This window comes from Crocodylus siamensis, chromosome 1 (assembly GCF_052110815.1).
Source record: "Crocodylus siamensis isolate JL-2025a chromosome 1, ASM5211081v1, whole genome shotgun sequence".
NCBI lineage: Eukaryota > Metazoa > Chordata > Crocodylia > Crocodylidae > Crocodylus > Crocodylus siamensis.
In genome coordinates, this window is record NC_143395.1 from 180,662,126 (window position 1) to 180,689,812 (window position 27,687).

At 39.7% G+C, this 27,687-nt stretch overlaps 1 protein-coding gene across 3 annotated transcripts in view; it reads right to left on the reverse strand.

Moving 5' to 3' along the window:
- USP34 (ubiquitin specific peptidase 34) overlaps window positions 1-27,687 on the reverse strand; it is a 242,410-nt gene that overhangs the window by 173,375 nt on the left and 41,348 nt on the right. For all 3 annotated transcript variants that reach the window (XM_090050232.1, XM_090050214.1, XM_090050223.1), the window contains exons 3-7: window positions 25,624-26,044; window positions 15,975-16,025; window positions 15,638-15,787; window positions 11,462-11,529; window positions 4,498-4,690 (exon numbers count right to left, since the gene is read on the reverse strand). In XM_090050232.1, the coding sequence (XP_089906358.1) occupies window positions 4,498-4,690; window positions 11,462-11,529; window positions 15,638-15,787; window positions 15,975-16,025; window positions 25,624-26,044 (883 nt within the window). The remainder of the gene's footprint in view (window positions 1-4,497; window positions 4,691-11,461; window positions 11,530-15,637; window positions 15,788-15,974; window positions 16,026-25,623; window positions 26,045-27,687) is intronic.

The following is a 27,687-nucleotide window of genomic DNA, read 5'->3' on the forward strand; positions in this document are numbered from 1 at the left end:
AGGCTCCAAGCAGCAAGATCATTGCTGTTGCAGCCCCAGAAGGCCCCCAGGGCCCTAGGTACGTCTGCTGGAGCCAACCCAGTGCTGGTCCCAGCCTCCTCTACCCCACACAGGGTAACCTGTCATGTGCCAGAAGGCACGTGGCACAGGCAATCCCTAGGGACAACTAGCAACAGCACAAGGTGTCCTGCTGCTAGTTGTCTCCAAGGAACAAAATGTCCATGCTTGTGTGGATGCAACCAAGAAGGATAAGCAAAGATCCATCTTTCAAAACCCCACACTCTTTAATGTTGAAGATCTTGTAAAATAACACTGAATTATGATATTTCAAGGATGGAATTTCCACACACTTTTTAATGCCAATCTTTAAATGAAAAAGACTTCAGAAAATCTCTTCAAATTACATTAACTACTTGGTCTATAGAGTAGACTTCCAAAAGAGTAGACTTTGGAGAGTGGAGTAGGATATCATGGCCAAAGTAAAACACTCAGGAAAGGAAACCATTTTTCAATCATATGTATCCTTTTCAAATGTTTGGGCAGAATACAGAAATGGAGCTGAATATGCACGAGAAATACAGGACTTCATAGGAATAGACTATGATATCAAGCTGAATACGTCAAATTGAAAATACGAACAGAGAAAGAAAACTAGAAACCGGTCACCTGATTTTATCTGAAAAGACACAGGTATGTGGAAACAAAAAGAACTGACAGACAAAGCTTCATTCCTCTCAATCTTGAGAGTCTTTTTTGCAAGGAAGCAGAAAGATTCTAAATACCAAGCACCAAGACTTCTGTAAATTTGCTGTTCAGATCTGTATCCCAGTGTATCTGCCAATAATCAAAGTAACTTTTGCCTGAACCTGGCAATTAAAAGTGAATACCCCAGCCAAGACATACAAATTAAATACAATAAATGTTACTGAAATATGAAAATGTATGGGTAAAAAGAGAGGGGTCTCTTCCAAAAGAAAGCACTATAAAATAAAAAAACAGCCAACCAAAAAAAGTAACAGTAGAACTTTCTGCAAATGAATTCCTATGCTTGGTCTGTCTAGAATAAAAAAAAAAAGACTATTAAATAGATTGACAATTTTGGAGCAGATAGAGCTTATTTGCAAAAGAAAACTACAGAAGTGGATACAAAGAGGTTTGATTCATTCTGAAGGATAAACTATTTACCTTAAACTATAAACCATATGATTTTGCTTTATACGATGCTTGTGTATTTTTTACTAAAAACCTGCTTTTTCACTAAGTCACCAGTTCAGCTATTATGCCACAACTGGACTAAGTTATGAATACTTTACACATAGATTTTATACTGACTAAAATTTTGCAAATACTAAATCCACAACCTGAGGCATTCTATTTTAAGATGGCAATTGTTTTTAAATGTTAAAGCATTTAAATGGAAAAAGATGACAGCATTCAAAAAATAAAGGAAGTACTTACAGACCATATCTTAAGCAGCTATGAAACATTTCTTGCTGTAACTCATGACCTATCGAATTAATTTGGAGCTTGACTGTTTTAAGATCAAGTGACCTCTCTATTTTTCCCCACCGTTTGAACAGTTAATTTATATGGGAACCCAGTTTTTCCCCCTAACTAAATCATACCTTAAAATAATACCTCAGATATTAAGAGATAAATATAACCATATATATTTATGGTATATACCACTTAAACAAAAATCTGATTTATCCTTCCACAGATGTGAAGCTGTATTAAGTCTCCTGAACATTGCTCAGTGAAATTTTCAGAGCCCTTCTCACCAAACGTTTATTAAACGCAACCAAATATTTTTAAAAAACAAGTATTAAATATATTAAAATGCTGTCAATTAATTTCTTCCACAAGTTTAGTTTCTCCACAGTTTGTTTTTAAATTTCCAAATGGATAAATAAAATTATATTAAAAAGTAACCCTATGATCACATAAATGCAAAGCTGAATTGACAACATCCTAAGCCCTGCCGACTGTTTTAATTAAAACAACACTAACTGACTAGAGTTGTTTAACAGAGTTTGTACTTCATACAGGGCATAACCTCTACTATAAAATTAACCACATTCCTTGCTTAAGGAAGACTTTAATGAACCAATTTAAAATATGTGCTGATTGGTTCAAAATCACCATTTTTACATTATTTTTCAAGTACCTCTAAATATTAATTATAATACTGAAAATGTGGATATATAATAAGATAAGAACTAAAATAAGATTTAAATTGTCTAGTATCAAGAGCAAATGGAGCTCTAATGCTGTTTAACCAACATGTGTGGGCAGTGCCATATCATACCCAGAAAACATTCACAAGTTTTAAGTGGAATATACTCATTTAACATGATTCGGTAGCAGAGTTTGGCCCACCCATGTTAGCTGATGAAACTGTGCATAGTTAAGTACCAGACTAAATGTGGCTGCAAGACCTATAGAGGTAGACCAGAGGTCAGAGCTTCAAAGTAGCGATCAATTTGATTGAATTTCCATTATCCATTGTCTTTTCACTATACATGAATGTATAAATTACCACCAATTAAAAATGATAGTCACTTTTCTATAAGCACCACCATCCTAAAGTACTGGATGTGCAGGAAATATGTACAGAGGCAAGATGTGGAAAGTACTCCCATTCGTACAATACTCATAGAAATCTTCTGTCAAAAAACTGTAGAAGTGAACCTGGGGATCAGTTCAGTCGAGGTCTTGGAACATTTCCCTATTTGTTACATTATAAAGTGGGCTCCCTCTATGCGAATTCAAATTGTGCACTGCTTTCCAGGAATACATGTACAGCATAAAGGGAGGGAAACCTGTAATACTAATAGTATGTACAGATGTCTTTAAAGTTCAGTTAATCCAAAGAGTTAAAAACCAGGGTGGGGGGAACTGACATGTTATCAAGTGGACATGTTAGTTAAACAACCTTATTCTGACCTCTCACAATATATATTATACTAATGAATTGCCTGTCAAGAATGACTGGGGGAGGGGGAAGGGAGGGAGCTTGCTAACCCTAACCCCTCCCCTCCACCTCACCATCAACGCCTCCCAGGAACAGGGAGGGGAAGGAGGGCAGCTTGCTTCTCTGGCCTCCCTCGCCAGCACCCCACACTGCCGCCACTGCCTCCAAGGAGCAGGGCCCCCGCTTCATCCCCCTGCTGTTATCATGGAACTCCGCCACACCGCCACCTCCTGTCTGTAACACTCTTGGTGTACTCTGATTGGTTGTTTCAGTAACCAATAAGAGTGCTCCAAGAGCATTACAGACAGACAGACTAAGCCCTTTATTATATTAGAAAGAATGGTCAGATGCACTGTAATCAAGCTACAGTCTCCCTCTCCACTTATCACTACTTCCTGACTGAACCTTTATTGTAGCAGGTACTATATTCTTACCAAAACTGAGGATACATGGAAAATTAGTATGTGGAACAGAACTGATAAAGAACAAGAAAGCAGTATAACAGCAAACTGGATTTCCACTGCAGAAGATATTGTAGCTAGGTATAGGAACATTTTCTTGCCAAGAGTTTGATTTTCTCCAAATAAGAGCATATTACAAACAACAGACATAACAGAACCATAAGGGGCATGCAGATTATTAATATGCTGTGAAGAAGATACTATGCTTCAGAACAGCATTTTCCAAGAAAGTCTTTTTTCAAATGAAAATAAATGTATTGACACCACATGCTCCAGTTGTTGGAATGACAGGTCTACAAAGCAGTTTATCAAGCAAGGCTCTTTGTATGTGTGAGACCAGTTTCACAAGAATTAAATGAAATGTCTTCCTTGCAAGCGGTCGTTTTTAAATCTGTATTTCCAGAAAATAATAGAAGTGCTATCCAAAGTCATTAGCATTTACTATACGACATTTTTGGAGGCTGTATATTATTACTTTAAATTTCTACTTTTTTAGAATGCAAAACTTTTAACCTTTCTTCCAAGTACTGGTATTAAGCATATTTAATCTGTTTAACTCAGATACATATTGAATGCCATATGAATGCTTTTTCTGAGCAAGTGGACCACTCTGTACAAGATTATTACAGTAAAGAGGAATATATTTATAGCAAACTCAGATATTGGAAAACTTTAAAAAAATAGACCAATGGGCTTTATAAACTTCAGATACAGCCATAGAGAAGGAGCCACAGGGAAGGACACAAAGATGACAGTTACAATTCCATTTTGTAAAGTAAAAAGATCAATGAGAGTGTTAGGATCAAATATACTGCAAAATAAAGCCATACTTTAATGATCTCTCTGAACACATTTTATTATAGTTTAGATGAAACCCGATAAGCATACAACTAACAAATTACAATTAACATTTTAATCCATCTGCTTATTTCTCTCCTGCAACTGTTTGTAAGAAAGTTATCCTGTCTTTTGTTACTATTTGAAGAAAAATAATAATGTGTAAACGAAAAGAGGGATATTTTTTTCCTAAAAAGAGAGTTTTAGATTTAAAAAAATTCTTACTGTTATTTGGCTCAGTCCAGCCAACCTCATTGTTAGAGTTGGAGACATAAAGTACTTAAATGCAAGATCAAGACTTTCTTTATCAAAACATAAGGCTGTATCCAACGGCTCTTTAACTGTGCTCCACATTAAATCTGCCATGTTCCGGGCTGCACTTTGCCGCAACTCCTGGTCTGACAGTTTACATAAATACCTAAAATAAAAAAAGTGACAAAATTTAAATAGAATATGGTCAAATATTCTTTCAGCTAGACCACCACCTTTATTAATTCAAATATATATTTCTCTATTGTAACAATATGAAGCCTAAAAATGCATTATAATTAATAAAACATAGTGATTATAAGCAATCTATAGCTTAGTATAAATACATAAAAAAGAGAAAAAAAAGAGAACCGTGATTTTGAATACATTAATCAAGTATTATTCTAAATGTAAATCTCTTCAACTTTCTTTGAATATGTCCACAAGAACTTGCCCCAAAAGCAATGTACGACTCTTAAGTAATACACCTGGAAAGCCCAACCTTGACCTGGGGTTTGTAGAAGCTTTCTCTCCCTCCCCGCAACAAGTGCATCATGCCAGTTTGCTCACTCCATACAAGCCTGGAGGTATCTGGTTGTACTCAGCAATTAAAATATATGATAAATAGCCTCCTGGGGTATCCAGGAGTCCTGCAGGCTCAATGACGCAACTCTAGAACATGGATGTCACGGTTATAATCTCAACCTGGTCTTATCCGAGGGCACTTTTACACGTGCTCCAAAAGCCGGGAAGGGGAGGGGGGGGTGCGCACTGGAATTCCAGCGCGTCAGAGCAGCCTTGGCGCTTATGTATAAAACATCCCAAGTAACTATGTCTCCGTCTGTAGAGTCTCAACTATACCAGATAAAACCATGTTTATGCAATTAAGTTTTGACCTAGTTACAGCAAATGTACCATATCCACATGGCAGCATTTTTCCCAGCACAACTGTATATCAACTGCGTTTGCTCAGTCACACCTTCCATGTTATATCAGTGTGTATGTCAGTTCAGTTTATGAATATCTGTTCAGTAATCTTCTGCAGCAGCAAAGGCAATCTGGATTTTTTCAAGATGAACCACTATTACCAAGGATTATTGGAAATCTTACATGGAAACCAAAATTAATGAAGAATTTAAAACTAGCTTACTATTTCCTGATAATTTAGGTAAAAAATACCAAGGTATACCTAGTGTAGAAGTCAAAAAATGTTTAAAAAAAAATCACGTCATGCACTGAGAGTTACAACAGAGAACTTAGTCCTGCTCTCTCACAGCAAGAAACTGCTAGATCTGGTCAAAGCAAGATTATGAACAGATGTCTAATTTGACCTGGGACTGACTGTGCCAGGACTTGACCCAGTTCAAAACAGGAGCAGCACAATTATTTACACATCACCTTTCTAAACTGCATTGCCGTTCCAACACCAGAAGATGTCCGTTGACAGTTTACAGCCTGACCAGCTTGTCCCTGAAAGGAACTGCAAGAACTGTACAGATGTACAACAGGATGTTCTAGGAAAAACTGTTACTACATATTATCAGCCACACAGAGGACTTGAAGCAGGACAGTAGGTGTGTACATCTTAGATGTCATAGACATTAGGACTGGAAGGGCCTCGGAAGATCAAGTCCAGCCCCCTTACTCCAGGGGCAGGAAGTCAGCTACGGTCAAAGGATCCCAGCAAGATAAGTGTCCAAACATTTCTTAAAAGAGTCCAGAGCAGGTGCTTGCTCCACTTCTGGGGGTATCTCCTCCAGGCCTTGAGGGCTCGGACAGTAAACAATTTTTTCCTTATGTCCAGCCTAAAACGGTCTTGGAAGAGTTTGTGACTGTTGGACCTTGTCATTCCTTGGGGTACTCTGGTGAACAAATGTTCCCCCAGATCCTGATGCACACCCCTGATATACTTACAGGCTGTTACCAGGTCACCCCTGAGCCTGCGCTTTTCCAGGCTGAGGAGTCCCATGGCTCTCAGCCTCTCGTCATATGGCCTATTCTCCTGTCCTCTTGATCATGCATGTAGCTCTCCTCTGCACTTTTTCAAGTTTCTCCACATTCTTCTTGAATAGTGGAGTCCAGAATTGGATACAGTACTCCAGCTGTGGCCTCACCAAGGCCAAGTACAGCGGGAGGATGACATCCTGAGATCTACTTGAGAAGCATCTATGGATGTAAGCCAGAATTTTGTTTGCTTTATCAGTTGCAACAAAGCATTGGTGGCCCATGTTCATCTTGTGATCAGTCATGACCCCCAAGTTTTTTGCAGCCGTGGTGCTAGCAAGTGTAGCACTGCTGAGCCTATAAGCGTGCTACAGGTTCCCTCCCCCCACCATGTAGAGCACCTGGCATTTCTCTGTATTGAATGTCATCAGGTTTATATCCGCCCACTTTCTAAGCCTATCCAGGTCAGCCTGGATCACCAACCTATCCTCTGGTGCAGACGCTCTACCCCAAAGTTTAGTGTCACTGGCGTACTTGGCCAGTCCACTTCTGATACCAGAAGATCTGTATGATCCCGGGACAAAAGACTTTGTCCCAGGACAAATGCAACACCTATTTACAGCCCAAAACAATCATGGCTAGTACTGGTCAGACTCATGCGGAGTATACGAATATAGTTACAAACTAAATCTTGACCACCTGCCATCATGGTTCAGTGGTAGAATCTTTATCTGCCATGTGGAAGACCTGGGTTCAATTCTTTTACATGCACAAAACTACAGCCATTGAGGCACCAAATATCCAGACGTGGTCTGGCTTTTGGATTCTGCCTAAACAAGAGGGATGGAAGGTTTGGGCAGTCTCCACACCATATTCTTGGCTAGGCATGTATCGAAGGTCCTGGTGACCTCTCATGCCTACATCACAATCCAGAAAGATTGAAGGTTACCTACTACTACATCTTAAATCATATGGTACGTGGACAAGATCAATGTTTGGAAGCAACCAAACTTGCCCCTAAACCAAGGGTACTCAACCTCTGGCCCACAGCACCATGTCATCATGTCATTCAGCCCAAAAATTTGGCAAATGGGAAGTAATGCTACTGCTGCCCTGCTGCCAAATCTCTGGACCCGCAAGAAGCCCCAAGTCCTGCATGCTGGATTCAGTGCCTAAACCCAGCAGATTGGGGCGGGGGGGGGGGAGGTAGGATATGCCTGAACCCAGCAGGAGGGGGCAAAGCTGGTTCCCAGGGGCCAGAAGGGGTACTGGGCCCCCAGAACTGAATCCTGACATACGGGGGAGGGATGGGGTACTGCTAAGTCCCTGGGACCCAGTCCTGGCGCAGAAGGGGGTTGGAGGAAGTGGTGCCAAGTCCATTGCATGGGGCAGGGAAGGGGCACTGCCAATGCCTCAGGACCCAATCTGGCCTGCAGGTGGGCCCTATGCCACTCACCTGGTCCACAGGGTCAAAAGCTTGAGCACCACTGCTCTAAGCAGTTCGGAAGTTGTAATGTTAATGGTATCTGCAATGTTATCAACATTAGTATTTAACTATTATGCTCCAACATTAAATTTTAAAATTTAAATCCATCTCTGGCTAAACTATATTCTAACTAGGCTTAGTCAGCCCATGCAAAAAAGTTAAATATCCATTCACTTGCCAATTAAGATTGGATTTTATATGAAAACTGGACAGAAGCTGTAAATGGCCACAAAAGCAGCTACACCATGGTTAACTACATTTGTGCCCCAATCTTCTGCCTTCAGATAATGACTCTCAACATCAGTCAGACAAGAATGCAAAGATACTGGCCTGATTCACATTTGCTTTTACCTGGCCCTTGTTGTGTGAAAATGCCTGAAAGTAAACCTATTTTACTGCTTTACTGTACTGCCAAATCAGCACAAAGACTGGTGCAAATTGTGAGAAGGACCAGAAACATTTTTCTTTGATGTGACATCAAAGATAAAAATTTTGGTTAAGCAAGAGAAGAGATCATATACAGTCCAAAGAACCAACTATGTAATGCTGGAAACAGAAGGTCTCCATGTATACAAGTCTGGAAAACAGACAAGGATCAGGAAACTGAAGCTCCTCTGTTACCATTTACTAACAAAAGAAAAAATGGAAGGACTTATTTTTTGTGCTTTTTTCTAGTGTAAGTTCAGAGCAAACAGGCTAGACAGCTCTTTAGCTACTTGCTTTTTCATCCTGAGACATGGGATAAGTTGCCTGTACTACAAAATGCAACTATTGGAATACAATTATCAGCAATGTAAGATGACCACAATTTGTTCCTGACTATTCTTACAGCATACTGTGTCGGACTCTGGACCCATTAACAAGCCCACTGTCACTCAGTCAAACTTCACATTGAAAGTCAGGTTTTATTTGTTTTGTGGGGAATTAAAAACATTCAGAAATGTTAAAATTATTTGCATGAAGGTTTAGTGTGCTTGTATATGTATGACAACAGATAGCAATAGACGCACCTATATACAAGCACAGAGAAAAGGCCAGTATTGTGATTCTTCTGGATATCAGGCCCTTCTTTAAGATCTTGTACACACTAGAAAGATTTGCCATTTTAACCATGCTGGTTTGTCAGAGATGGCAAAACTGTCTAGCTTGGATGCAGTGGTTCCAGCACATAACATTTTACCTCTAAAATGGTTCGGTAAAGGCACAATGGGATGTAATGTACAATCACCACAACCGCACAATTGGGAGATCATACAGTAGCTCCTATCACACCTTATTGCTGGTGCAATGGAAACCCAAACCCAGGCTCTCCTGTACCAGCAAAAAGCAAGCTCCTGCAGCTGGGAGCCCCCTCAGCTGATGGGTTCCCAGCCATGGGGATACATAGCCCTGCAGCTGGGAGACACAGCTACCGCAATCTCCCAGGCCCAGGTGTGTGAAACCCCCAGGGCTGGGAGATCACTTCTGTTGCCATGTCTCAGCACCAGGGATATGTGAAGCACCCTGGGCTGGGAGATGTAGCTGCCGCAATCTCCCAGCCTTGAGGGTGTGTGAAACCTCCAAGAATGGGTGATTGCAACAGCTGTGATCTCCCAGCTCCAGGAGATTCATGCACCCGAGGCTGAGATTGCAACCACAGCCAGTGGCTCCCAGGACCCAGCACCAGGATGCATTCTGCGGAAACCCAACTGAGAGACTCCCAGCCCCAGCTGAGCATAGTGCACCCCTGGCTGGGAGCCCCTTCAGCTGATGGGGTTCCCACCCACAAGGGAGACCCTGGTACAAGTGCAAATTAAAGCTCAATAGCATCTAGCTATAAAGTTAGTACACATATTCAAGGTCTAACTTCATAGCTGCTTGGGGCTTTTTATGGAGTGACAGATACTTTGCACATGTAGCTGGTAAAGGCAGTTGTGCAATTAACCAGTTAATTGCGCAATATCTGTAGAGGAAGCCTTGCTGATACAACTTAGGCCAGGTCTGTACTTGGAAGATTTTGCTCATATAGTTACATCAATATATTAGACCACGTCCACAAAAATTATACTGGAATGGCTTCTTTCAGCAAGAGCACATTTATGGTGCCTAAGGAATAAAAGCTACATAGGAAAATGGAGTTTTTTGCGGTTATGGCAACAAACCTTTTCTAGTTTTGACCTGGCCCCAGTGTTGATGCAGCAACTATCACACAAAAATCAAAGCTTACTGCATAGCAAACCAACAAAGCTTTGCCAGGAGATGTTTACAATACAGACCTGCCCTGGCCTTATTTCAGTTGGGGAAGAGAAAGAAGACACCTTTATACCAGTGCACTGGATTCACATTTATGGCTTATACATGTCAGGGCTTAAAACTACATTGATAAAAAATACTAATCAAAAGAGTTATAATATGTATAACCCTCTTAGAGCAGAGCAACCCTTAACTTGCTGCTTGCCTTGAAGCTGTAAAATGACATTTCTGGGCTTTTATGGCTTGCAAGTGCAAGAAGGCTCCTGTCTAGATCAGAGGACTGGACAAAATACATGGAAATGCAGTTAATAGTTCCTGTTTATACCAACTCCTACCCACATATATATGTAAAGGACTCAATTTATTTGGCTAATTAGCTTTACAGTGATGGCCAAGTATAGAAAGTGCTTGTTACACATTTACAAATATACAGTAAAAGTTCAGTTCTTTATTTCCCTGAAGAGATGAGGGTTTAGAAACTAGCTGGTGGATACACAGCAAACAGCTGCACAGGACTGCTGGGGTGTTCCAGCTGTTTGTTAGAGCTTTTATTTCAAAGGGCACCTCTTCTCCAATCAGCTGCTTAGGACCCCAAATGAGCTCCAGCTGAGTGGAGAAGCAATACCATATCAAATAAAAGCCACAGCCATCAACTGAGCAGCACACCCTTAATTTGGCAACCAGCTGCAAATTAAATGGATAACAAACAATTTGAATATAAAAAAAAAATCCAAGTTCTACTGATTACCCAGGTCTTAAATCACTGAATATAGTTCTCAGCAGTCATTGTCAAAAGTATGACTGCAGTCCGGATAATATTTGATCTCCCGCAGACTGGAAATATGGAAAGCCAGAACTTAAGAGTTGCTTCAGCATCTCTAGATTCAGAACTTGAGATCACTGTGGATTTACCCTTTTGCCTTAAGCTTATATTAAACGTTGCATTGGAATTCAGATAAATAAAATCACTTTCAAACTGTTTTTGTAACCTCGTTGCAAATCTTTTGTATTAAGGATACCAAAATAAGTAAAACTGTATTACAAATTGATTCTAAAAATGAAACTATACAATAATACTGAATACAAGATTAAAAAACGTTCTTCCTACACTTGGTCCTACTGTAATCAAAGGGAGGTGGGAATTTGACCATAATTAATCAGACAGGTCTTCAACTCTGAATGCTGACATGTTAAGAGATGGAGAAAAAGGTCCAGCTTTCAGAAATTTATAACAACATTTTAAAACTATTTTGTCAAAAACAAAATATTAAAACGTACCTGATAACATAGGTCCTAAAGGGTATAATGTGCTGCATGACAGCAGGGATGTGTAGCCATATTCTGATCTATAAAAACACATTAAAAACATATACACTTTTACTTGTATGCATTCACTGAGAATAATTACAATAAAAAAATTAGTTGAGTTTCATTATGCAAATATTTGCCTTAAAAACAAAAGAGGTTTTTGCAGCTGGGTTTTGAATTTCAAAATTCCAATTAGAACTTTGAAAATTTTAAAAACTAAGTGGAAACAGATTTCTATGGCTAATAAAATTAACTAGGCCTAGAGCAGTATTTTCTCCCAATTAACAAGAAAAAATAAGGTAAAGATTTATGTAAATGAATAACATGCCATTCTCAGTGCCTTTAAGTTCTGAATTGTCTCTCTTCTCCCAGTTCTTCAGATTAATGCCTTTTATAACTGTACTTTTCCTTTCATTCGCAATATATATATTTTATTTTCTAAACAGTGTGTAAGAGAAGGGTCTCATCCTTTTTGTTCCCAGTGAAACTCCATGACCATCAAAGCCTATTTATATAACTTTAGTGCAAGTTTTGCTCCCAATGGCTCATCCACACCAATAATTGTGATTTCATAATCAGTGAAATCACTATTTTTGCCAGTCAATTTCAGCTGTAAATTAAATGCAATACCATCATGCTTGCACATAAACATCTACCATGCTACCTAATCATGACTGAATGAGCACATCCAGATCAAGTTATTTAATACTGCCTCAACAGAGAGGACTGCCTAGAAGATGCACACAAGAAGAATATAGGGCAATGTTTTCTAGATATTTTACTGCAAAAAGATCTGTAAGGAAAGAGGACTTCCCCTAGTCATACAAGAAGTTAGGGGTCCCATCCAGACTGCAAAAACAGTGTCCAAACCCTATTACAAAAAGACAAACAATTTGCCAAACTGAGATTTCCAGCAGGGATGTAACATTATTAGCTACCACTAGTCCTAACACCTTTAACCATGTGCAGACACAAACCCTGCCAGAGACACAGCTAAAAGCTCCTATATGGATCTGGCCTCCATGTTTGTTTTTTTTATAGAAAAGTTTCATTTAAGTAACTACCACACAAATCATAATTTTAAAGTAAATATTTCTTTAGAGCTTTGAGAAAACCTAAAGAATAGAATATGCCAAGTTATTACTCTTGCTGGAAAAGATCACTGCTGGCTGTTTTGATGCAGATTATTACTACCTAGTTTGGAGTAATGATATTTAATGAATTTAGTAAAATTAAGGAAGAATTCAGTTACTTGGGTCAGTTTTGGACAAACATTTTCAGCTTCAGTTTTCCAATGAATTTATCATTAGTCAGTAACAGTACTAGCTTATCCTGGAAAAGAAACCTGACAATTTTTCCCATGGCCACAAAAAGGACACATTTCTTCCTCAGTCTAGTGATAGTTTCAAAAGAAACAGTGCACCATATATAAAAAACATAACTAAAAGGAATGTTTTGGAAGCAAGAATTAAGTAACATTTGGAAAAGCAATGGCAAGGATGATATAACAATTATATTGCCTGAATACAATGTTATTTTTACCCTTGATCTTTTTTTTTCTTGTCTAAGTATGAAACATGAAAAGCAAATAAAGATCTTCACAGGTTAATCGGTGTTCTTATAATATCAACATAGCAATATTTTAATGTTCAAACAAGGATTTGTTTTTAATTTTACCTTGTGACTTGATGTATTTTGTAAGTATATCCATATACAATAAATAACTATTTTTAACCATTTCTCACCATTTTTTACCTTTACTGTAAAACTGAAGACTGAAAAAGATAATTATTTAAATTAAATCCTTGCTTGAACAGAGATGTACACATTATCAGACTAAGGCAGCTACATTGCCCCATTTGAAGGACCTGGCGCACAAAGCAGCAGTAACTGAGCAGATGTGCTTTAAAGGGGTAATTTTGAATGCACCTTGGAGGAAGTGTCAACATGTACTATGACCTTAGTTACTTTTCTCCAACTGCTTTCATTTATTCTATTCAACGAAGCCTACTGTTGAAAACCTTTGCTGCAGGAGCCTCATATCATTAGTTTTTTAATGAATGTCAGTCATGAGTACATTTACTGTTTAGAAAAACTCCCCTGTTCACATGGCAATGATAGAGCTTATGTACTTTATGAATTGTGTTATAATTCTTTGTGTTTTCCATACAAAGGGGCAAATAGAAATACTTCTTAAGAATTCAAGAAGAGGTATATTTTAACTGCTTCAGTATGAGGGAAGGGTACAGAAGGATAAACACAAGACTGTATTTGCACAATTACCTTGACATTTTCAGACAAAATAAGGTCATAATTGTGAAGTAACTGTAAAATTTAGAAGCATCGTATTTTGTTACATATTACAGAGTAGCACTGACCAAAATCTTTATTATATTGGGAAACTTAGGCCAAAATTGATTGAGTACACTTCTGGTCTCTCGCTGATCTTTTTTTAGAAAAGCATTATTGAAACCACTGATAATACAACAGCTAAACAGGCCACAAAGTCTGAGCAATCTACCCTCCTCAAGGACTCTAAATTAAATCCCCAAATCGGTGTTTACGAATCTTTACAATTATAGCTAGCCAACTGCCCTTCATAAGAGCTCCTACTACTGCGAAAATAGATTTAAGTGACACATTACTTCTTAGTTTACACACAAACTACTTGATAATAGCTGATATTGCCAAGTTGCTCACTAAGTTCTCATTAACATGGTCACTCTATGAAGCCCTTAAACCAGAGTGAAGGGGAGAAAGTGTCATGCAGTCCTTATGTTAGTTGAGTATCATTTTCTCCACAAGAACTGAGACAAAATTAAGAAAAATGACAGCTCCAGTAGTAAATACACATTTTTGTTTTTGGCAGAGGTCAAGTTCCATTTAATGAATAATTAAAATATGCATATTGTACCAAAAGAGAAACTGGGAAAAATGAACCAGACATTTTAAACTTATGTCTTGTTGTTGAGTCCAAAACCTACAGATGTCTGTCTGACTGCAATGCCTGTGTAACAAAAAAATTAAAATATAGATGAGCTGCAATTGGTGCTAAACTGGTTAAAGTAGAAGAAAGATGTTTTAAGACCACCACTGTATTGTTAGATATTGGGTTAAAATCTCAAACAATATGTTTAGCTATCACCTAGCATACATCCCAATCCTAATGGTAACCCAGGTTAATCTGGGGATCTAGTGCAGACTAAGAGCTGTTCTAAATTACACTAGCTAGAAAGATTCCCTAATGACAACTCCAAAAGCCCAACACTGCAGAAGCTCAGGACACTCCAGCCATCCCCACCTGTCTCTAGTTCACCCCAACTAGAATGCCCCCAAAAGGCAAAGACAAGAAACAGGCAATAAAGATGTGCATAAATGTTGGCTTGACTTCAACCAGCAATTCTTCTATACAGCATAATCCTGAGCTACCCATTTACTACAATTTCCCAGCCCCTGTACGGCACTAAGGGGGCAAAGTGTAGGCACAGTGGTAGAAGGGAGGAACTGAACCCAAATCTTAATACTGGTATCAAATCACAGCCAGTCTGTGAAACTTAACTTCACAATCATAACAAAACTGCACAGTAGTGGTTTCTCAAAGGACAGATGATAAAGGGGCCTTAAGTGAAGCTCTCCCCATTTCCAAACAAGGCTAAAGTATGAGAGTAAGCTGCCTCAAAGTTTCATCTCCCTTTGCCACAAATGCATAGTGTATAAAGTAAGGCAGCAGGGAATCCAGGGGAAGGGAAATCTACAGCTCCCAGGCACAGGCCTCCTAGGAAATAAGTGAATAAAGCTCAAAGCTTTAAAAGGTTGCCATGACACACTGTGCACTAAGGAATCCTTTTTGGGAGGCTGCCCAAGCCAGCAGTAACCAGGGAATACTCTTTCAGGCTGATTCCACTGCAAATGCAGTGACTAGGAACAAACAAAGAGAAGACCAAGACAGCTTGGTGCTTCCAGGAAATGATGCCCCTGCCAGACAGGCCAATGTTCACACTCCCCTCCCCAAGTAGGGGGAAACGTTACAATGGGAAATTATATCATAGAGTTTCTCTGCATCTGAGACCCTGTCTGCAGATTTTTGCATTCTCTATATTATATTTGTTGTATTGCAGTTAATTACTAAATCAAGACAATACTTACATTAGATACTACTGTGATAAATGCATGAGCTATAAGAAACGGCAATGTTTCAGGGGTTCCATATTCAAAACAATCCTTCATGAGGGAAAGGCCATTTTTTCCACAAAAGAGACAAACATAACGAAGCAAGTGCAATGGTACTTCTACATCCTATGGAAGAAAATAAAAGTTTTAAAGACAAATTATTGTTCAGAAACAGAAGTATTCCATAAAGCTTCAGAAATTATGACCACTCCAGTGGTGAATATTAATGTTACAAACACTCATAACACTAAAATGATTTTACAATCACAAAAATATAACAATTTTCTTAGAATGGGAAATAAATAAGACTTACATTCATATCACAGAACGCCCCTAATATATTGCTTTCTTGAGCAGAAATATCCTGGTTCAAAAAAAAATAAATACAAAGAGAGAAAGAGAGAAATACAATTAACTGAAAGCAGAAATAGAAACACTTTGGAAGGAAACAAAAACAAAAATAAAAAACCCAAGTGACATTGTAGAAAACTTATTTATAGAATTCCAACAGTTTAGCTTTGCTCAGTTTTAAACAGAATACTGCATTTTCCAATTACAAGTTATTAATTTACAGATATGTCTCTTTATACTGAGGACAATATTCTAGCCTTAAAAGGATGTTTCTTGTTTTTCTTGGGGAGTTCTATACTATACCAAACCAAACCAAACCAAACCAGTGAAAAGGTGAAGTAGCCAAACATCTGGACTGCCCTAAGAAAGTAAACAGAGATAATCTATAATCCTATACTTACTGAGTATTCAAAAGCTAAAAAGTAAACTGGAATCACTAAACTTTTCATGCACATCTACTCAAATTCCTGTTCTACTCCTCAGCTATTCCTATACAAATAACTAACTACCTGCTTGTAGAACAAATATCTGGTATCCCAAAAGGGAGCTACTCTATCAAAAAAAAAAAAGATAGAAATGTACTTCCTAAGCATTTTTGTTACAGTAACAGTTAAGGATTAATACAGCCACGGAAAAAAAATAGCACCTCTTTCTCTAGCACATTTAAAAGCATTCTGTGGACTATCATTTAATAGGCTATCATTATTTCCCAGATTAAATCAGCTTCTTATATTGTTTGCATGCATCACTCCCACAGGAGCAAGAGAAAGTATCTTTTAAATTGTAAAACAGGATTGAAACCACAAAAGTCGGCAGCATTTTTTTTGTAGCTATAACACACAAATCTTAACATTTTTAAAGACCAGTTTTCATATTGATCACACCCTCTTAAGCATAACATTTAACTAGTTGATTTCAAATGGCTTGTTTGATAGTCACACTCAAAGGTACATTACAGGGTTTTTCAAGCTGTGACAGAATCTTACTTTTAATTGTTCAATAAGATTGCTGTCTAAATATATATGCATTTCTCCTCGCATTCAAGACCAAATCATCATTTCTAATGAAGGGTGTACTCTTATTATGTGATATAACTGTTAGCATGTATTGATTTACACATAAATAGCTTTTCTGCCAGTTTTGAGGCACAGTGGCAACGGTAGCACTCCAAAAAAAGTTGTGAAATATTAAAACAGCTGAGTCAGTAATATATTGTTCCTGACTCATAGTTAATATGGATGTTACATGCTCTGTCCAGGCCACCAACAAAACCAGATGACAGGGCTGATAAAAAAAAGATTTTTTATTGCTTGTTAAATTAGAAAGTTTTTATTTTTAAAAATTAACCTGACCTGAAATTGGATTTCAATATAAAATATGGTTAAACTCTTAAATTTAAAAATAAATATTCATTAACCACAAGCCTCCATCAAACTCTTCCAAGTTACAAGCTACGTGCTCTTAGATATAAAGAATCAAGCAGAAAATATCTCACTTTAAGGTCTAGCTATAGTAATATAGCACAGTACATACACCTCAGGTACTTAACCCTGTTGGGGATCCAGGCTGTGCTATTAAGTACATGAAACCGGCAAAAAAAATCATCACGGATGGTGGGAATGGCCTCTAACAAGACAGCATCACGTATCTCGTTGTTAAATCTAGTTAACATCTTAATGCAGCTGCTTAACACAAATCATAAGCAAAACAATTATTTAGTAAAGAAGCAATGTGTCATTCCTCATTTTCTAGCATGATAACACACAGAAAATTAATACGATTCTGAACATTTGAAGCTATACAGTTGTTTAAACCAGGGGTGGTAAACATACAACTCGAAGGATTTGTCACACAAGAGCGTATCACCATGGCAGCTGCTGGAGCCTCTACAGTAATACCATTAATTGCAACAGCTGTCAGAGCTGGTGTTTCAGTGCGACTCAGGAACCCAGGGAGTTAACACCACTCACCTCTGCCTTCCCTCAACAATTGAAAGTGAGGTTTTGAGTCACCCTAGAAACTAGTATTGGCAGCAAGGGTGAAAGGGTAGAAGAGCAACAAGGGTGGCTGGTTGTGAAGCCACACTGAAAGAAAGGCTCTGACATCATGGGGATTAACACCACCACCTGTAAATTATCTGGTCTGTGAGAAGCCCTGTGGTATGGATTCTGTTTAAGTTCAAAAGATTTTGGTACCCCAGTTTAAATAAGTGTTTACTTATAGTGTACCCCCCATATTTAGCAAAAAGATGCATCAAATCTAGTCAAAGGTCTTGCCATGCCAAACAACCCGCTGAGCTGGTATGGTTTAACACACCAGCTTCTGCAGCATACAGGACAGAATGGAATCATGTTCCTAGCGTCACATCCAGTCACCTTTGACTCCCCAGCCCAAACAACAAGTACTCATTTACAGTTAGGACAACTGAATCCAGAGTAGCACTTAAAACTTGCACCTGCAGAGTGACAGTGAAATATGCCTTACTCACTGCCACTGTGCCCCAAAGCTGGCAGAGAGGCTGTTTGAGTGCAAGTCTATAAATGTTATATATGATATGAAATTATAAACCAAAATCTAAATGTAAAAGTTAATTAAAGTTTAAAATTAAGGCTTTCCACCTGCTGATTTAAAACTTCTTCATTTAAATCAATCCACCCTGAGAAATTCTGCATAGGAAAATTAATCATTTCTTGACTGAAATAGAAACTGATCATTGACAATTTCTGCTCTCAGCACATGTGATCTGAAAGCTAGTTGAGTTCTGTGTATTAACCTTGTAGAATTTATCAAAAGTACAACTGGCATGTTATTTTCTGCTCTGCATTCATCTTATCTCAAATCATCTTTACCCACAAAATAGCTAAGGTGAAGCGAGCACTATTAATAGTAAACCAAGAGATTTCTTCATTTGTCAGGGGACACAAAATTTAACTAGAAAGAGCCCAATATACTGATATTTTTGCTTTGGACTTGCACAACAAAATAATCAGGGATTGAGATTTCCAGAAAGTAAAGTCAAGAAGAGCAAGTAAAGAGAGTCATAAGAATTCCCTAAAAGCCAAAAAAAACCCCAAAAAACCCCAACACAAAACAAAACCCAAAAATCCCCAACTCAGGGCAAAACATCCTAATTAAGGCATGAGATGCACATGATGTTGAGAACAAAACTAGTATAATACCTTAGGGATGACTTCATCCTCCTGGAAAAAGACTTATATGGAAACTGACACAACAACTACCAAGTACATAAAATCATAGAAGTAGGGTCAGAAGGGACCTTGTAGATCTTCAAGTTCAACCCCCTGCCCAGGCAGGAGAAAAACTGGGCTCAAATGACTCCAGCCAGGTAGGCATCAAGCCTCTTCTTAAAGACCCTCAGGGTAGGAGCCAGCACCACTTCCCTTGGAGGTTGGTTCCAGATCCTAGCCGCCGTGACTGTGAAGTAGTTCTTACAGACGTCTAATCTAAACCTACTCTCTAACAACTTGTGGCTGTTATTCCTTGTTATGCCAGGGGGCGCCAGGGGAAACAAGGTCTCTCCCAAACCCTTGTGGTCCCTGCTAGTGAGTTTATAGATGGTCACCAGGTCCCCCTCAACCTTCTCTTGTGAAGGCTGAACAGGTTCAGGTCCCGCAGTCTCTCATTGTAGGGTCTGCCCTGTGGTCCCTGGATCATGCGGGTGGTCCTCCTGTGGACCCTCTCAATGTTGTCCACAACCCTCCTGCTGAAGCAGGGTGCACAGAACTGGACACACTACTCCAGCTGTGGCCTGACCAGTGTCGCAGAGAGGGGGAAGATCACCTCCTTGGCCCTACTTGAGATGCTCCTGTGGATGCACGATGTTAGCCCTGCCAACCGTGACCTCGCACTGTCGGCCCATGTTCATCTCAGAGTAAATAATGACTCCAAGATCCCTTTCTGCCTCCATGCTCTCAAGAAGGGAGTTTCCCATCTTATAAGTGTGCTGCTGGTTACTACTGCCCAAGTGCAGCACCCTGCAGTTGTCAGTATTGAAATGCATCCTGTTTTTGTTAGCCCACCCCTGCAACCTATCCAGGTCTTGCTGCAGTCTTTCCCTCCCTACTAGCATGCTCACCTCACCCCAAATTTTGGTATCATCAGCAAATTTAAACAGGCTGCTTTTCGCCCCGTCGTCCAAATCACTGATGAAGGGATTGAACAGCGCGGGCACAAGCACCAAGCCCTGGCGGACTCCGCTGCCCAATTCCCCCCAGGTTGAATATGACCCGTCCACCACCACCCTCTGAGTGCGGCCCCTCAGCCAATCTGCAATCCATCTGACTGTGTAGGCATCAATGCCATAGTCGCCTAGTTTTTTTTTTTTTTTAAATGAGGATGGGGTGGGAGACGGTATCAAAGGCCTTGCTGAAATCCAGAAAGACTACGTCCATGGCAACACCTGCATCCAATGCTGTTGTGACCTGATCATAAAAGGCAATCAGGTTGGTCTGACATGACCTGCCCCTAATGAAACCATGCTAGTTGCCCTTGAGCATCATCCCTGAACCCAGCCCATCACAGATTCATGCACTCTGAGCCAAAATATTGGGGAAGTACAGATATCTAAACAACTGCTATTCCTTCACTGTACCACCCTGTATTAAATTACTATATTTTAGTTTGCCATCTCCCTTAGAATTAAACCGTCTAGTCCTGGAGGAATAAGATAAGGGGAAAAAAACAGCTTACATGGTGCTGCTGTGTCTTCTATATGGCTCACAGAAATAAGAAACATGGTCTCTCTCTCTCTAGGAAAAAAACACATGCTATACTCTTTGAAACAGGCATTCTATGTAAAAAGACCCTCTGTGTAAGGGTAAGAGTGATCAAAATTGTAGCCTTCATAGATTATGTACACAGGACAATTAAAATTAACAGGTACTCAAGACACTGGCACCAGACCTGCACGCTTCAAACAACTCAACCACTTCAGAAATTAATAAGAGTAATTTTGTTTTTAAATCACCACCAAAATTGTCAATTCAATTAAAGGTAGTCAGACTGAATGTCTATGATTAAAAACGTGCCATAGGCCAACACCTCTTTGGATAGTAAGAATGCTGAAATACATCAACAGGAGCAAAAAGGTGTACTGTCGCATATGTTTCACTCTTCAAGATCTACATCCCCAGATGGGTTTCATCTAACTGTATTCATGAGTATTCTGATCCACCGGATAAATTATTGTATCAGCATTCTGTATTTTTCCAGGCCTCCCTTCATTTTGTACAGGCCATGACCACTGGCTTGTCTACTCTAAGATTTAAAACTAATTAGTTGTACAATCCTCAAAGCCAACGCAAATATGCAAGTTCTTCCTGCTAGGGCATTGCTTACTATGCTACATATGCTGGCCCCCAGTACTAAAGGCTAATGTCCATTTTCTACTGTACCCTTTCTGGTTCCCAAATCTTTCCTCCAAAGCATAGTCCATTCACTTCATAAATGTTATTAATTAACTCCAGTTTATCCTCAAAATTTGTTATGATACAGCTGCATGCTTTCAATAAAAAAATCCCAAGGGGTGGAAATATGCCTCATCCCATAGAATTTAGTCCTGGCAGGACAGGAGAGTTCACAGCAGGATCATAAACAAGCAGGTTATTTTTTGGTTGTTGGAAGCTACAATGTTGTGACCATGTTCAGAGAACAGGTACCTCTTATCCCCGAGGTACATCTGCCTCCAAAGGTTTTATGCCATGTACTTGGGGGAGAGGCTCAGGCTTCTGTATTGGCAGGAATCAGAACACTGATATGACTAGACTTGGCAGGATTCTTTTTTTTTTTTTTTAAATCAGTAAACATTGATAAGTGTTGATTTCACCTTACACCCACAGACCAACAAAAAAAATACATCCATCATTAATAATCAAAATTTATGGAAAGGAGATGTACATTCCATCAGCCATCATTTTCCTTGCAAGGACAGGGGGAGCAGTTCTGCAAAACTGTGCTGACTGTAGTTTGGACTGCAAGTCTCAAAAACCCTAGGAGACTGGGAACAAAGGAAGATAGAGTGACAAAGTAGACAAGGGAGCTATGAATGAGCAGAGCCAGGACTCAGGGCAGCTCTGAATTCTGCCACACCTAAATATGACCAACGGAATTTATGAAGATGTTCTTAGAGTTAAGGCCAACTCAAACATGAGGAATACGAGAATCAGTGTTGGCAACCCAGTCAATTTACTGGTCAAATGTTGTCAATTGACTGCATGTTTTCTGACTAGTCAAAGATTATAACAATTTTTTTTTTTGTTGACAGAAATAGGATTTATTTTTGACACATTTCCTAATAGAAAATTTGTGGGTTTTCCGCGTATTATTTACACCTACTGGCCAAGTAGCAACTGTATGAAACAAGTTTGTTTACAGATGTAATGCATTTTAATAGGACATCTTAGTTCGTCCAGTTTTGATCAGGTAAAACCTTAACAGATTTCTTAGACTTAACAGGTGCATCTATACGTGCAGTTAATGCAACTGAATATACTCTGGCTAATCCCGATGTCACTATTGTTTAAGCAAAGTAATTTACTGAACTGCCAGATACCACTTGTATCTGATGGGACTATCCAGTGACACAGTAAATTAGTCTACTGTGCCCTAATTGTTGTGCACGTGTAGATGATGACGCTTTACTGTGCAACAAATTAGTCTGCTGCAGTCAAGTGTCTCGTCTAGATGTGCCCATCACGTATGAATGCACCTCTAGGAACTGGCTACAAAGATGGTCTCTTGTGCACTCCATGTCTCTCTTTTGTCCATGGCAAACAGGGGAAAATGTTGAGAATTTACAGAATTTTCTCAAAACTTTATAAAACTGCTAGTTCTTTTAAACGAGAGCCCATTCAAGGAGAACAAGTAGTTGATACTGCTCAACTTAACTTCTAAACAACAATCCTTTTGTAACTTTTACTTCATCTGATTTTCTTGGATATTACCAAAAGCATATACAAATAATCAGATTTGTATTTCAGCATTTGGTAAGAGGATCATTTGAAGTAGTGTTCACCCTGTAAACTTACTGAAGGACTAAGACTGTTGACAAGTCTGGTTTATGATATGGTGGAGCTAAACCATGGAGGGTTTTTTTAGTCCTTGAGGACTGACTCCAGAGTTTCTCTAAAAGTTCTGTTCCCATTACTAAGAACAAATGAGCCTCAAACTAGGGTTGAAAGTCAATAAAAGGGAACTGCTAGTGGTGCTGCCAGAAAGCTTCATGTCTTGTACCACTTTAGTAGTAGTATTATTGTAGGGTGCACCAATAAAGATTTTTTTGGCCAACAGCGATGGCTGATTATTACCCAGCCATAAATCGGTCAATATTAATCCAACTGCCAATATACAGCCTGGCAGCTTGAAGAGCAGCGTCCAGCCAGTAAGTTTGAGTGTGGGGTGGGAGGGGAAGGGGCGTGGGGGGGAACAGACTGGGGCTGTCACTGTGTGGGAGGGAAGGAGGGGAGTGGGGCTGTGACAGGGGCAGGAGCTGCCCAGCCAGGGTGGGGCATGGGATGGAGCTACGAGCAACTTGTCCAGGGACGCAGTGCCCACCACTGCATGCACCCCCGAGGGGGAGACAGAGGGCATGTGCCCACCTGGATTTGTGCACAGGGTAAGGGTGGGCTGCCCACTGTGGGCTCAGAGGCAGGGGCTATGCTAGTTTCTTCCCATCAGGGGGGGCTGAGCTGGGGCTGTGCTCAGGGTGAGCGGTGGTGGCTCTGGGAGCCAAAATTTGCTGTAGCCCCCCATATCCACCCCTCCGAACACCACTGCCCACCCTAAGTAGCCCTGGCCCAGCTGCCCCCCGCCAAGACGAAGTTGGCACAGACCCGAACCTGCACCGGCAGCCTGCCCACCACCTGCACATATCCTGGGGGCACATGTGCCCCCATGCCTCCCACACAGGGGTGCACGCATAGCAGCCAGAACCCACCCCCCAACAACCCCTGCACACAGCTCTGCCTCCTGCCCCACCCTGGCTGGGCAGCACCTACTCCTGCCCTAGCCCCATTCCCTCTCTAACTGTGGCGACATGCCCCCCTCCCCACACACCCCTTCCTCACACCCCTTCTTCCCCACAGACTTACTGGCCAAATGCTGCTCTCCAAGCTGCTGGGCTGCACTCTTGGCCATGTGCATACTGCAGCTGCACACATGCATGTGGCATTTATCAGTGGCCACACTGGCCAAAAAAAGCTGACTGCCAGTAATGTCAATTTTCCTTTAATCAGTGCCGATATGATATGGACCAATACATCAGTATTCTTATTTATAGCTTACTTGAATATTCTACTTTTTAAATAAATTTTGCTATTAAGTATTAACCAGACTTAATTTCAATATATTCTAATATAATTAATATAGATGTTTAAGAGCAATTATATCTGCTAGTATAGTTTGATGTTAAATTTACACTTGATATGGTAGAATAAATTAGACTCAACCTACCTCAAAACTGAAGAGAAAAAAAAATGACCAATATTCTCAATAATAATTTTAGCTAGACTAATAGTTACTGCCACATTTGGCAAGATGCACTATTTTAAGGACGGAATATAATCATACAAGTATGCTAATATGCAGGTGAAATCACTACAGTACTAGTTTCACTAGTAATAAAAAAATTCAACAGAAACCTTCACCACCCATTTCCTGTTTTAATGCTCCACTATTTCATAATGCCCACATAAATACATTAAAATATTCTCAGGCATTTGCTGGGTACAGCAAAATATACTCACATTTTAGCACATTAATAACTACCCATTCATGAACAGATTTTCTCAGGTGGAACTAAAAAAAACCAGCCTCTTCTAAGCCTAAAATTATTCTAACTAGGTCCAAATGCAACTAAACAAAAGTGCTAGTTTCTCTGGCTAGTATTAAAACATTTGTTTAAGAAACAAAAAACTAAAGGGTTTTTTAATGATTTTTTAAGAATAAAAATGTGGAAAGTATTGCTAAGGAAAACTGGCAAGGAACATAGATTACATTTGTTGAGCTACAGTTCAGCTAAATAATTCAGTTAAACTAAAAACTGTTCAACTGTAATCAACAATAAAAAGTCTCACCCCAAGCAGGTTCTAGTTTGTGGATTTTGTTTACAGCATCACAGATTTAAGTAAAATAGAATTAGTGAACCATTAGTATATTATTTTCCCAGAAGCAGTACTTACTTATGGTTCTATTTTGCCTTTTAAGCATGTACAGCTCTTCAGTTTACTGAAACACTTGATTGGAATGGTTTAGACAGGGATGATCCTGCTTTTTGCACAGTTTGGACTAGATTACCTTCTGAGGTCCCTTCCTGCACTACTCTTCTATGATTACATTTATCATTTTATAAGTGATACCTACAGATATCAAGAACTCTTTTTACAAAATGGAAGGACTGGTTTCATTTCCAAACAAGTGGAAGAATAAAAGACCCACTGAAATACGTAGAACTCAATCCAATCCTAAATTTGCCTATCCTGCCTATGCCTGTTTGGAAACTGCAGTCATTCAGTAAGCACTGCCTACATTTTAATGATAACTATTGCACTTTTCACCAAAAAATTAAAGTATACACAAATTAGGGTAAGATATACCTCTATCGTTGGATGAGTATTATGCTTATAAGCAGTATACAGAGGAAACTGAATCTGAAAGATTTTTGCCACGCACAGCAACAATTTTTCCTTCTCATCAGTACTCCATAAGCTAAAAGCATCAGAGCTCTTTGCAGAGTCTTCTTCTGTCAGGATACAAGTTCTTGAAGAGTCTAAGTTTTTCTCTAAGGATTTTTGTTGTTCTCCATGTTCATCTTCATGAGACTCTCTTTCTACATTCAGTGGCTCATCAGCTTGATTATTCTGATCTTGCCATGTTGAATCTATGTTAATAGTGCAATGTTTACAGAGCTGGTCCCGCAGAGCTTGAACTTGGGCAATCACTAAGTTAATAAGCGCACACACTACTTGATTAAAGATCTCCAAATGCTTATACTCCTTGAAACAGCACAAACATTGTCTGTAAGAGAAAAAAAGAAAAATCAAAGTAAAATTTCTTGGAGTATCTTAGCTGTAGAATATCTAAAAATGATAAATCTCACAGACTAGATTTTGTCAATTTAAAACAGCTAAGAAATAAAAGGAGAAAAATCACCAATCTAATTATTTAAATAGCAGCTAATGATGAGGAAGACTTCCATAAAAACATTAAAAACAACAGCACACATAACAGGCCCTTAGAGGTGGGAAACTAGAAAAGACTTCATGCATTCTTACAGGCAACTCAACCATTTCTGACAATAGAAAGACTGCAATGTCTTTCTATAGTTGGCATTTTGACTAAAATTAACAAACACACAAACAAACCAACCAACCAGAGTTGGCCTGACAAGATAAGGCCAAACATATTGTTCTACCATGCATAGAAATCAAGGTGTGTTCTTGAGATTGCTCTTGAATCCTTCCCTCCCTGCTTGTCACAGGTGTAGCTACAGGAGACAGTTACTGCAGTTGCCTAATTAGCTCCGCAGTGAAGTCTCAGAGCCTACACAGGTGACCCTGTAGGTTGCAGTAAACTAATAAATGCCGTAGTAGGTTAGTACTCATAAACACAAGAACTATCCTGTGACAGCTTATTTAGTGCACCTCATCACACATGTAGACACTGATGGGGCTGGCTGGGGTAAAGGGTACTTCAGTATGGGGGCTGCCTGCCTGTTAGCCCTACGCTGGAGCACCCTCATGCCGCAGCCAGCCCCTCTGCAGTACGGTGAGCTGGGTCAAAGCAGCCCTGGGCTGGCAGGCTGACAACTCCTGTCAGCAGGGGCTGCTCTGACCCAGCTCATTGCACTGCAGTCCCAGGCGCACATGTAAGCACAGCGCCAAGAAGCAATAAACTTCAACATGAACTGTGCTGGTGTTTATTCAGTCAAATTAATTCCACATGTAAATGCACTCACCTTTTACCAAGAACAGTATATGAAGCTATTTACCTTTCTTGCCAATTATGCAGAAACTAAAGCAACTAAAACATACTATATAATAACTAGGTGTGCACCAATAAAGATTTTCTTGGCCAATACTGATAACCGATTATTAACCAGCCAAATTGGCTGATACTGATCCGGTAGCCGATTTACAGAAATACAGTCTGACAACTTGGAGAGCAGCATCCTGCCAGTAAACCTGGGGTGGGAAAGGGATTATGGTAGGGCAGATTGAGGTTCCCATGGTGAGGGAGGCAGGGGCCTACCCAGCCAGGCAGTGAACCTGACCCTGGGGCCAGGAGCAGAATAGAGCCACAGGCAGTGCATCCGGGGGGGGGGTGTCACATTCGCCACCCTGGCTGGGCATGCATGCAGCATTTATCAATGACATTATCAATGACGTTATCAGCTACACCGGACAAAAAAAGGCAATGGTTGATAATGTTAATTTTCCTTTTATCAGTGCCAATCCGATTGGTGCACCTCTAGTAATAAGAAAGTTTACTATGTGATCGCATGATTACGTAAGGTTCAGGTTCCTTTTTATTAATTGATAAGTAGGACCCCTGCAAACAGCTATATCTCTTTCTACATGAGGCGATGCCAATAGTTTCTTCAGCAATTTCCCCTCTACCCAGAAAGACAGCCACAGGGATACCCCTGTGGAGGCATCAGA